At 33.8% G+C, this 13,105-nt stretch overlaps 3 protein-coding genes and 1 long non-coding RNA gene across 4 annotated transcripts; 2 read left to right on the top strand and 2 right to left on the bottom strand.

Moving 5' to 3' along the window:
• Positions 1-24: 24 nt before the first annotated feature.
• On the bottom strand, positions 25-6,066 carry LOC139992913 (folliculin-interacting protein 2). The gene is made up of 12 exons (XM_072014217.1): positions 5,689-6,066; positions 4,517-4,688; positions 4,314-4,403; positions 4,148-4,230; positions 3,981-4,051; positions 3,756-3,875; positions 3,422-3,653; positions 3,008-3,337; positions 2,862-2,946; positions 1,497-2,794; positions 962-1,418; positions 25-843 (listed from the first exon to the last, which is right to left on the bottom strand). The coding sequence occupies exons 1-12, from the start codon at positions 5,787-5,789 to the stop codon at positions 631-633; spliced, it is 3,252 nt and encodes a 1,083-aa protein (XP_071870318.1). The 5' UTR covers positions 5,790-6,066; the 3' UTR covers positions 25-630.
• Positions 6,067-6,142: 76 nt separating this feature from the next.
• On the top strand, positions 6,143-7,774 carry LOC139992928 (uncharacterized). The gene is made up of 3 exons (XR_011801241.1): positions 6,143-6,665; positions 7,199-7,408; positions 7,655-7,774. It is a non-coding gene; the product is annotated as an uncharacterized lncRNA (long non-coding RNA).
• LOC139992927 (dnaJ homolog subfamily B member 13) lies at positions 7,161-10,656 on the bottom strand. Its single transcript, XM_072014243.1, has 6 exons — positions 9,855-10,656; positions 9,402-9,623; positions 8,698-8,842; positions 8,243-8,420; positions 7,753-7,924; positions 7,161-7,431 (listed from the first exon to the last, which is right to left on the bottom strand). Exons 1-6 carry the CDS (start codon positions 9,953-9,955, stop codon positions 7,161-7,163), a joined length of 1,089 nt encoding a protein of 362 aa, XP_071870344.1. The 5' UTR covers positions 9,956-10,656.
• Positions 10,288-11,531, top strand: LOC139993085 (uncharacterized). Its single transcript, XM_072014498.1, has 2 exons — positions 10,288-10,327; positions 10,602-11,531. The coding sequence occupies exons 1-2, from the start codon at positions 10,288-10,290 to the stop codon at positions 11,180-11,182; spliced, it is 621 nt and encodes a 206-aa protein (XP_071870599.1). The 3' UTR covers positions 11,183-11,531.
• The last annotated feature ends 1,574 nt before the right edge of the window (positions 11,532-13,105 follow it).

The following is a 13,105-nucleotide window of genomic DNA, read 5'->3' as shown; positions in this document are numbered from 1 at the left end:
GATTACAATGTTTTGAACAGAACATATGGAAGTATAAAAATTAAGTTTTATTATCCATCCTTACAGGGTGTATAAATCTAAATTCTTTTATATGGTGTATAAAAACAAGTATAGTTCCCATATATATAGTTATTTTACAATAATATTGAACATATAATTCCGCAATTATTCTAAAAAAGGACTATATTTTGCTTTTTTTGTACATTAAATATTATGTTATTTCTATATTAATGAACCGTGTGTCATCCGTCCTTCGAAAATTAATATATTAATAATGTAAATAATTTTTAACATTCTCTAAAACCTTTTTATTATAAAATATATATTCAAATATTAACATTTAAATGCAAAAATTAAACGATTTTACATATTGCACAATAAATTAAAACATTTTAAAACATATACAAACATTTGATCTTAATGTAATTAAAAAAGTTGCTTGAATATTCATATATCTTTTTCACTTAGAGAACGGACGATGGTTTATTGGGACATATTACCCAATATAACAATAACAATCTACAACCATATTTTGTAAAGAAATAATGAAATACTTTACAGCTTTCGTTATATCGGACAGAAAAGGATTTTATACCGTAAAGTAAAAATCATGATAAAAATAAGATACAGTCAAGTAAGTGTAAGACCAAACCTCTGGCCTATCTCAGGAGAGTGGGAAGTTGCAACTGCGAGCAAAAGTGGTATATCTGCTGCATCGAGATCGAGAGCATGTGTCAAACTTGCAACATTGGCATCGCATACTTCTGTTGCTAATAACATCTCAGCCAATGTTTCACTTTTTAGCCACATTTCTCTTAGTTTTGCTTCCAATATGCCTATACACTATAATTTAAGAAAAAATAGTAAAAGATGAATAGAGTACACATTGTGTTACAGCATCATCTTTACGAGTAAGATATTTTTTATATAAACTAATAATTGAAGTTAAACAATTTCTTACTTGTGAAGCTGAATGATATTTCCGCCATAAATAAGCAAAGCCTTCCAGCATATTGGCAACGAGCCTTGACATCCCAACCGGTAATGGTGCAGTATGTGAAGGCATATTATTGGATATGATTCCAACATGCCAAGTATCTAAATCCGCTAAAATACAAAGTGATTCGGCAATTGGTTGATCAATAGTCGGAAAACGTACACTGGCAAGACATTCTTCGCGTATGCAGTACCACAATTCTTTATCTATTTCATAGTCATTCCTATTTGCTTCTTGCTGGACAACTTTCTTTCTTCTCCTCTTTTTCTTCTTTGGCAAACCTTGTAGAACTAAACCCCATGTATAGGATGGTTCAGAATTATTTAATCCCTGTGACTCTGTAGGTTTTATTCTGTTTTGTAAGAGTGTCTTTGTAAAGCCTGTGTCCTGGTGTGAATCAGTCTTCTTCATTTTTTTTGTCCTGTAATTACAAATTTTTGATCTTCAGTTAATCTCATTTACTGCTATGTAAATGCTTATTGTAGTCCATGACACAAACCGCGGCATTGGCAATTCGACGACACTGTTAGCTTCCATTAAAGCTTCTAGACTGTTTGATCTAGATAATCCAACACTTCCATCACCCACGGTATTACCGCAAGTACGTAATACTTCTGTTGCGTTAGTAGGGGTTTCTAGAACTTGTTTGCAACTATCATAATTTTGTGGAGGTACGTAACCTTGCCCATTACACCTTTGACAAAATCCCAGAGATCTTGATACTGCTCCTGGTGGATGAATACTCTTGGATGATTCAGGGAAGTTCCTTTGAATAATTTTTCTCAATACATCTTCTGGCAATTGTGCAGACGTGCTCGGTACTCTTGTGAACATATATGAACACTGACAATTGTATCCAAGTCGCGGTCGTGATGTTTTCACAGATTTTTCTTCATCACCTAGAGTGAAGAAAACATGGGAATTTTTCATCTCATTATCTGTACTTTGACCAGTTCCAAATTCTGGTCTGCTAGAATATAATTTCAATGTATCAACACATGTATCGTCAAAATCTTGAAAAGCATCTATCTTAGAATTCGTATATGTTTCATCCAAGTCGTTATCTTCCATCTTCTTTTCAAAATTACGTAGCGAAAATTCAGGACACTGTTGCATACCAGACTTGCTCAAGTCGACATCTTGTGGTGCAATTTCGCTTACTACTATTTTAACTTTGCTTGATGTACAAGTTCTTTCGTTGACGGTGCTCTTTTCATTGCCGTCATCATTGCGAGGAAGTTTCTTCGAAATGAATTTCGTGTCTATTTCAGGTTCAAACGTTTTCAGCATAAATGAATCAAGATTTGATTCCATCGTGATGCTACGTTTAAGAGAGCTAATAGATCCTTCTACTCTTAATCTTTCCTCATTGTATTCAGGATATGAGTTTTGCATAATAGCATTATCATCTTCTGCATCATACGAAAGCTCTTGTACGGCAATTTTTTTTCGAACAGATGTGCATAACACACGTCGGGAAATCATAGACTCTCGATCGTTAGTTGTTGCTTTCGTAGTGAATAAATGTGGGCGTTTTATTCTCGCTTGTTCTAAAAGACTTGCAGCTTCTTGAATGTCTTCTTCAGTAACATTACAATATTCTTGTCGTTTCTGTACTACTCCACTACGGATGAAGTACGACAAGAAGGATAAAACAGAATTAATCAAATCGACCTTTTGACAATCGCCTGCAACGACTGTATGCGCTACCCTGATGGGATTACTTAATGCACCATATAAATCACCTAATTGAACCCATAGTGGATTACAAGGATACCAGGTGCCTAATTTTTCCATCTAAAAATAAATATGTAATTGATGTATTTTATATAATTCAATTTAAAAAAAGGCCTCAATTGCTTACCAATTGTCGATCATGGATTGGCAGTGTAGTATATATCCAACCAAGATGATATGTTAGAACAGCAGTGACAACAGTACTTAAAAAACTAAAATATATAAATGTTAATTTAGATTCGAAAGCGTGATATCTTTCATTGAAATACTTACAAGTTGCTCGATTTTGTATCGATATTATCCAACAATTGACACATTTGTTCTAAACTATGATGCAGCGCACTTATTTTATGCTCTACTTTCACTGAATTAAGTAGTACATCATGCCATAGCAAGGGTGTGCGCGAGTTTAAATCCGCATCAATATTTGTAAGTAAACGCAATAACGAAACAATGAATTGCGAAGATCTATAAAGCCGTTCAGGAAGCTGCATTTCTTTATTTTGAGCACTGATACTACCCGATTCAATACAGAAATATCGTAAACGATCCAGCATTCCTTCCAATAGAGCCATGTGCTCTAACAGACAGGTCTCTATTCTTCTGTAATGCAAATCCGAGAAATCCAAAATGACTGAAATTAATAATTAAAACATTCATTTTAATAATCTCTAATTAAATTTCAACCTCTCGTGGCCTTCGGCTAGTTGGACCAACATCGTTAATCCGAGCCTCGTTTTATGACGTTTAGTATGCATCTCTTTATTATCATTTCCATTCTCGGTCCAGTACTGCATTCCAAACGTATCATCAGAATCTAATCGGGCTAAAGAAGTGGAAGCAGCTCTTAACCACCTTCGACGTAAACTTGAAAGGCTGCCGATACCAGAGGATCCATTGCTCTCCAACGATTGTGAACCTGAATTAATATCGTATTACATTCCGAACAATAAACATCTTTCGACGATGGATCGCTTCTAGTTCGGCTCAAATCGATATATTTGGCTTGAATTGAACTTACTCCCTGTTGGTGGTGGTATGTCTATATTCCACCCACTATCGGTGCTAGAGCAAGTAGAATTTTTTCTAACACCAGTGTTTAATTCGGATCCTGATAGATTTCCAGAACTTGGTCGGGATACTGGAAAATGAAGTTTTTACATATGTAAATCAAATCCTAGTTTCAATTAGATCAAACTTAATCCACAATGATATTAGTTCTTAGTGATATTAGTTTGCTACCTACAAAGTGTTCGCATACTGGGATTAGAATCCAAGTTCACGGAACGACCCAACCCTTCGTCCGAGACTTTCTCGCTGAAACACGATTGAGTAATAAATCAGATATTCGTATCAATATATCAATCGTAACATGAAATCGATAACTGTCTTATTACGAACGCATATGCTTACGTCTGCTGTTTGCATATGTTGTGTTCTGTGGCAGGGAAGACTTTTGTGCACATGATGCAAGATGGTGAATTCATTGAATGGATCTTAAAGATAAACATAAAAACTAATGTATTTAAAATGTTGATGGCATAAATTTTATATTTTTAATATTAATATATTATTTTACCTTAAACGATGATCCTCTGTACGTCATCGCCACAGTACCGAATACCATTTCGCTCAATAAGCTTACGTCGTCTTCGGCCATTCTTTCTCGCTGTAAATTTACAACTATGCATATTAAGCGTATAATAAATCATATATTTAATTATAAAGTATTTAAAACTTGACTAAAAATCGTGCTTCTCTTTTTCAATTATTATTTGTTACCTCGAACATCGAATTGCCGGTATTCTTTTTAAGATTAATCGTGGCTGTTTTATTTTTACACCATCTTTTCTCCAAGGAAAGAGAATCAAAAAGGAGTTTTCTCCCGCGCCATTCACACTCTCGGAACAGTAAGATCCGAACTTGACCTGCCCCAATGTATAACGCGGAGTTTCTGCAAATATTCAAAATCACACGATAATGTGTATTTGACACAATAATGTAAATAAGTAAAGAATTAGTTTATAATTCATAAAAGAGACATGGTAACAAACAGTATAAAAATAATATATTTTTATATCGAATTATAAGTATAGTTAAACAATATTATTGGTTCATATATGACTATACATTTGAGAAATTGGAGAATGACTTAACAAACAATATCTTAATCTTAACTTGTGATCTTCTAATATTATACTGAAATAATATAGTTAGTTTTTCTTACATAACTTTTTAATCTATAGCAGATGTTAATTTTAAATGTTATAACAATCTCATGATTGTTTGCCAAAAACAATTTTCTTATTGTACATACAAGATCCAAATAATATTTAATACATAATCTATTTTTGTTGTATTTTTGTTTAATATCCATCATAAACCATACATATACATATATAGCAGGATACATTTCAATAAAGATATAATTTCTGTTTTATTACAACATAATATAAAGCAAATAATTCAAATGCGTGTGTAAATGTTTAAATAAACGAAGGATATTCACAAGAAATATTTGTAAAGATATATATAATACAGAGGTCAATTTCATGGTTCGATATATAAGCCAAGTCACGAGTATGTTAGCGACAAGATTATGTCTCCCGCCAACGGGCAAATAGAAACGGACCTAACGGAAAATAGGTTAAGTTAGATTAAAAACATAATCCTTACAAAATTTTGTGATCAAAATATTTTTTGTTTCTCTTTAAAATAAAAATCAATCATCTCGTGACAAGAGTCGCACGAAATAACTGCAAGGACAATACAGAAGGCAACCAAGAGATAGATGATCGATATACGCTATGTAATTAATAGATATCGATGCAGTGAATAAGATCGATAAATATAGAGAAATGACGATGTACAGAGACCCAAACGAGCAAAATGAATGAAGACAAATAACGACGTATACCTGAAAATGAAAAAGAAAGAAAATGGGCTGTTCTTACCTATCATCTTCTTCTGTTTCGACGTTCGATGCTACGATGGTTTGTACTTTATTCCTGAAATTCTTCCTCGAAGGGAACAGCTTATCAAGCAAAGGCATCATAAACCAACGACCGTTTATAGCTACCGCATTGCTCGCTAACTTTGTTTCGTTTTCGGTCTATCATGTCACAGGGAACTGCACCATACATGTTCGCGAGTATCAGTCAACTGTAAATAAAGTCACGTGCGGAGGAGTCATATGATTGCTCGAGATTATCGTGTATCGTTTGGTCGACATCCGAATGAAATGTTTTCCCGGGTGTTCCCGTCCTCCGCTAACACAATTCGTTGGACGAATTGCGGCTCATGAAACTGGTTTGTTGGAATGTCGACAAAAATACCGATAAAGTGATAAGCATGAGAGAAAAAGCGAATTTGTGAAATAAGGACCCGATTACTGACTGCGCACGATATACTTTACTATGATAGAAGTTATATATTGCACCGCGAGAGCGCAGTACTAAGGCAATTAACAAAGTTCTGTTGCGGCTACGTTTGAGGATAAGGATTGCAATGATACGTAATTTTTTTTTTTTGGACTATCAAATGATATTTTTAGGTCCTTTAAGTACAGTGTGAATATCGCGAAATTAAATCATGTAAAAGATTTGGGAAAAGTTTATTGAAAAGTTCCAGATAGCTGATTTAAAATTATAAAATTAGCTATTCAAAAAAGGAGTTAAAGATGTTTAATATTTACAATTACTATTGCGAGATATAGTAACAAAAGTTATTTTGTACCAACGTAAGTACCGATGTAAAAGTATTTTACTAACTTCGACGAGTTTCACAAATTAATTTGTTGCAATCTATATAACACTATAACGGCTTTTTATTTTCTTTATATGAACCAAATTCGCATGTTTTTTTAAATTCAATTATATGTTACTTTTCAGATTCTAAGACTCTTTAATTGATCTTTGAAGAGATGTGAAAGGTAATCAATAATTCGTTTCTAGAATTGAAATTTAAAATAAAATTATTAAGCTTATACATATATTTTTCAAGTGAAAATTTATTTATTTATATGTATCGAAAATTTTATTGAAATCAAAAAACCCTGATATGCCATTGTATAATGGATGAAATATTTAAAGCAAGTTTACAAGAAAAATTATATAATGAAATTTTGATAAAAGAGTAAAAAAGATGTTGGAAAACCTACTTTGTAAACAAGATCAAAGACTTGCATAATTATAACATAATTTTAATTTAAAAATTATAATTATGCATAACACAAAGTTTTGCATAATTATTGCGTAGATATCTATACAATTCAAATGATATAGTAAATTTATTTCTAATAATGTAAATTATATATACATCCAAAATCAAATTTCAATATTCTTAAAAAAATTAATACTTCAAATCGACGAGTTAAATTATTTGAATGAAAAGAATAGAGAAATTAAGTGTTGCATATAAAGTCTAATTATTTTGCTTCGTAATCGTCGGTATTTCGACGTATAGGAACATCAAAATCCACGTTTCTACGCATTTTATTGGCCAATATAAGACGATGAACGTATTCCGTATCTTTGATATCTGCGGATGTATCAAACGCTCGTTTAATGTAATTTTTATTTGATACCGGCAAATATACCGGATATTCAATATTAAACGATATGACTAGACTTCCTCTTTTCTTCGGACTTTCCGGTAGCGGTAATCCTTGACCACGTACGTATTTCTTGTAATATGGTCTAATAAGAAAGAAGAAATGTTATGTATTATTTTTATAACCCACAATAAAATATTTATAAAACATGAAGCAATTAAAAATTAAAAAATGTGGAATAACGAATGATTAATCCTTGAATTTTAATTGTTTTCTAATTTCTATACAGTAATTGACGAATATTACTTGTAATTATTTTCATGATTTTTCTTTTCAAAATGGGTTTTAACAATTACATTTATTTGTAGGATCGATTCTGTGAAACGTAAAATAATTACTCATTGAATGAAACAAAGAGGAGAAGTAGAGAAAGACTGGATTAGGGATGGAGATGGTAGACACGTACGTGATGACAGACGTTAGTGGTATTCGAAGGGTTCTGTCGTCGAGCGTGTTGACGGTGACCACTGTTCCGGTCAGTGCCTCTCGCAGAAAGATATCGACCGTCATGTGCAAGTCAGAGCCCTCTCTTCGGAAGGTCTCGTGAGGCCGGTCCTCCGTGATGAAGATTACATCCGCTACGCTGACGTGCTTTGGACTGAGTAAAGATATTATGCGAGCTACTACGATTAACCCATTTCTGTCCGCTATGAAATGTACGATGCATTTTAAATGTATCCTTCGCGATATCCGAATCGACATAAGCTAAAAGGTTATAACGAACTTTCGTGAAGAAAGAAGAAATTAGCGATAATTCCATACAATTCGATTCTACCTCTGAATATATTTCGAAAGTAAATGAAAATCTTCATTTAACCGGACAGAAATGTTCGAATTATATCTTGTTTAAGAAATAAAAACAAAGTTATTCTTTGTTTTAATTATTATAAATTTACCAGGAATTTTTGTGGGACCTTGATCACCTTCCTCTGGGAACACTATCCTCGTTCCTGTCGGAATGCCTGGTTTAATGGGTATCGTTAAAATTTTTTCCTTCGTCACTGTCGTAGTCTTATCATCCCCTACCAATACTAATCTTTGTATCTTCATTTTCTTTATCCCTCCAAGAAAGACCTATTTATATAAATCAATGAATTTATAGATCTTTTAGAACTAAAGTGGCGGATCACTTAATTTAATGAGTGTATTTGGCCAAATATATGTGTAAGCAAGAAAATTAATAAGGAGAGTGTTTAGCATAACAATGAATAGTAAACTGTTAATGATGGATACAATGGATTTATGAAAATATGTAAGTAAAATAGAATATTGCGACGAGTCGTACGTTGTCTACTCGGCGATTAACACTGAGAGAAGAAAATTATAAATAAATAGAACGTCGATATGATACCTCCAGTAGGGTTAGGTACAAGGTTTTTATCAGAGGTTCTTCCTTGCGCTTTATACCCCGCCCCTCGGGAAATTCGAGCAGAGACGAAGACTGCGTTAGTACGTAGAGTAGATCAGCATAAGGACTTTCGGTACCGAAGAACTCCCTGCAGAGATACTCATGATGAGAAAGATGTAGATAGATCGGATCGTAAATATTCAAAGTTTTCAAGTGCCTGTTAAGTTTAACTGTACACAATTTTAAGCCGTTGGATAAAGCAAAGGATTATCATAATTGATAACAACATTAAAGTATAAGAAAATAGGGGAAACGTAGAGTACATGCAAGTAATATACAAAAAAAGCATATGCCTTTGTTGTAATACTTACATTAATTCAATATAATATTTATGTAGTGCAATTTTGATGTGTTATCACTAGAAATACAAACAGTTAAGACGAAGCTATTTCTTAGGTATTACAAAATACCTAATAATAGAATATTTTTATATTTATTCATTTATTACTTTATTACAAAAGGAATTCCATGTTATGTAGTACATTTTTGGTATTATTAATCTATCTGGGATCATGATCTCTAAATGAGGATTGGCATATTTATAAAATCGTAGAAACAGTCATTTTGGTTGTTATGGTAGTTCTAGTGTTATTTGTTATATATAGTGTATATAGTGGTATAATAAAGTAATTATTTGACTAAAGTACCTATATGTTCTCATCGGTTCTCCGTGATAAGTATACGGTTGAATAAATCCTTCGGCTCCAGGCACGCCATTTTTAAGACCTTCCTCGCCGAATTGATCGTATATGGTTCTTTTAAGGGGATCTGAAAGCACATCGTATGCTTCGGCTACTAAGGCGAAAATAGTACATAAACATTCATCTTTTGCTCTTTTAGGGTTATATCGTATCGCTAAGCGTCGAAATCTGAAAATAATAGTAAGATATTTATATTAGTCAATTAAAAAATTAATTATGCATGTATTGAAATACAATTTTTACTTTCATATTAAAAAAATAATTACGTAATAATTTAATTGATTAACATTTTTCAGTCAAAAGTCTGTTAATATGTTACAACATGGAAATATCAATGGATTAATTGATGAAGAAGACGGGGGAAAAATATACATCATAAAGTAATAAGCTCTTACTCACGCAGCTTTGATCTCCAAATCGTCGCAGTCTCTTTTCAACGATAGTACGCCATAATAATCTATACCACGTTTATTACACGAACAAGTTTCGTCGCATGACATGATATTCTTTATTTTTTATTTCTATCAATACTTTCAAAATTACCTCATTTAAAATTAAAACAAATACTTACACGACTATCTTCTGTTATGAATTCATGGCTGATGTCATGTAAGAAGGCCGAAAAAATAGAAGGGAGAAAAATGTATCGTTTCGCAACGATTTTTCAAGTGTTTTCAACAACCAACGCGCCCCTCTCGACAACGGAGTACAATCTGCACTCGTGTGTTAGCTTTTGTAATTATTAAACGTCTCACGACCGACATTTATTGTTGAACACAGAACCATTATTTAATAGCTATTCATTGGTACTCCATATGAAAAGGAAGGCACCATGGATGCTTCTGAATTGATTTTGAACCTCGTGCAGAAAGGTGAGATTCAAAATAAGGATTTCTTTTATGAATTTGATTCTCGTCATTGTTGCCAGAATTTTTATTAACGTATAAAAATACAATTAGACATAATACTTATATAATTTACTTTCAAGTAGCCGCCACTACAACTTTTCACAATTTCTTTTTTTATTTAATTCAACTTGATAAATGATTTCTAATTTTATAAATAAAAATTGTGCGAAAAATATCGCACTAAAATATTGATTTTATTAACAAATATCGAAATATTAACAAAACGAAATATTTCTAGCTGCAATTAAAACGGCAGTTAAGGAAAAGAATTTAAGCGACTGCGAACTTTTTTCCAATCGTGAGGATAGTTCATCCTCTGATCAACATGTAATGAAGAAAAATTCCTTTTCCTGTGGTGTATCCGACAAATCGTGCGGGGATTGTAAAAAGGAAAAACCTAACGAAGGGATGTTCAAGGTTTCCTTGACGACGAACGATGAAGATTTGGAGAACGATAAGGAGAACGTGTCAAGGAAGAAGATACGCGTGGAGGCGAGGCAGATTTGCAGCAATCGAGAAAAAAGCGACGAGGAGAAAATCTTCGTGCTGCAGCAACTCGGTCGATCGCAGATACGTCCAGAAGGATTCCCGGCATTTCTATGCATCGACGAGAGGATTGCCGGTTCAAATGGAGTTAAACGAAAAATCCCACGACCAGCGAACGCTTTTATGCTGTTCGCCAACGAATGGCGTAAAAAGCTCGCTGCGGAGAATCCTCGGGAGTCTAATAAGGACATTAGCGTTAGGCTAGTTTCCCTACATCCATTTTTACATTTGCATCTAGTAATTCTATTTAATGGAACACGTTCTTTTGTATGAAATATTTTTTCTTCTTAATTAATACACTTCCTTATTTAAACATTTTAACATTTTTAATAATTTAAAAACACAAAGTATACTGTATTTTAATTAGAACATTTTATATCGTGCAGATTAGGCATCCTTTGGAAGAACATGGCGAAAGACGTGAAGGAAAAATACTTTGCCCTGGCCCGGGAAGTGGACGCGGAGCATAAGAGGAAGTATCCTGGTACGCTTTATACCTATAGTCTCTTTTCAAACCAATATGACCTCGTTTTCGCGTTTGTAGCGGCTCGTCGAAGTTTATCGATACGACTGAATGTTCGTGCCCCGCGTTCGGTAGGTATATGATAGTTCCTTGTATCCTTACAAGCACGAAAAGAAAGGGTAACATCATGGTAAACTTATCTATGAAATGAGGTAGATGCATGCACCATACAAAATCAGATCTTATGATAAACTTGCCAAATATTTCTAAATCCTACAAAAAAAAAAAAAAGAAAAAACTAAATCTTTCCTAAATTTTCCAATCAATTTTTGACGTTCCACTTTTCTTAAAAGCTTCCTTTTTGCTATAAACCTTCAATTTATTTTTATTTTCAGCATCAACCGAGTTCCATATTTTTCCAAGCTTTCCTGGTAATTTTGGCTCGTCCAATATTTTCCGCGAAAAAAGATCGCGTTCGGTTTGCAAAGAGAGAAAATACGAAGCTGCGAATGTGTTAATGATCGATGTTAAGTATTTAAGGAGTTGGCACTGATTTTGCAGTGGGGGACCGCGTGCAGCTAGGCCGCGGAGGACATTTAGTCGCGTGAATGCTCAGTAACGCGAGATATGTGAGGAATAATCGCGCTTGTCGGTGGGTGTAGGTAGTAGGTAGGTAGGTAGAGCGCGGTCGTGTATCGGGCAGGTTCCTAGAGTCGCGTCGCAATCAATACCTCCGGTCTCTACTGTTCCCTCCCGCCCGTTCCCCGTCACTCACCCGAGAATATTTCTCCGCCTGCCACCCTGTGCCCTGTACCTCGACCTGCAAAACTCGTATCGCTCTGCTATCCCACCCACAAATCGACGAGCTATAATCGCATTTTAGCTCCCCCGCGATCGTTCGCTCTCCTCTCTGCTGGCTAATCACAGTATTCAGGACGAAAAAGTGCAAGAGCGCATATACGTTCGTTCGTCATGAGGACGATAACTTGTAGAAAGTATAGAAATCGGACAAATTGTTGCTTATGGCTTAAATATTTTGACAGAAACAGAATTTTCAAATATTCGGAGACAACTCATTTTCTTTTATTTATTTACATTAAAAACGTAGCTTTTTAAAATAGCAAAAGTTGCGCTTTTTTAAAGGGATATCGTTTCTTATAATTGTTTCGATTATGGATGATTTATATTGATATTCCCATACTTTGTAAAGTCCAAATATGTACCCATTTATTTTAATTTTGGTAACATGATATCGAAATCAATTGACAGTCTAACTATTGACCATTGATTATGCTGTTTCTACGATTCAGTGCATTGGTATCAGTTTAGTTGTACGAATTGAGTGACATTAGATCGGCTTCGTAGGTATCACAGGATACGAGAGCGTGCATATTCAACTATTGTAACTGTTTTAATTAATAATCCATGAATGCTGTAGATGAACCAATACACTGGACGCAAATAGTAATTGCATATTAGACAGATCGATAGTTTCAACCGATACCCGTTTTACTCTTAACATAATCGCATTCTCTTTCCCATTGTCGTAAATCCACCGCAGAAATTAACATTCAACGATCGAACGAGAACTCTTCTTGTGAATAAATGCAAGTTCCAATATCGTCATACATAAAAAAAATTAAAGTTTAGGCCTCTCCATAGCATGTGAGAAGAAATGCTTCAACATGTGAAGTGTAACGACTATATGTACAATTGAACAATTGAAAAATAAA

Source organism: Bombus fervidus, chromosome 12, assembly GCF_041682495.2.
Source record: "Bombus fervidus isolate BK054 chromosome 12, iyBomFerv1, whole genome shotgun sequence".
Classification (NCBI taxonomy): domain Eukaryota; kingdom Metazoa; phylum Arthropoda; class Insecta; order Hymenoptera; family Apidae; genus Bombus; species Bombus fervidus.
The sequence above is the reverse complement of the archived record's forward strand: the minus strand, read 5'-3'. Positions and strand labels throughout refer to the sequence as shown.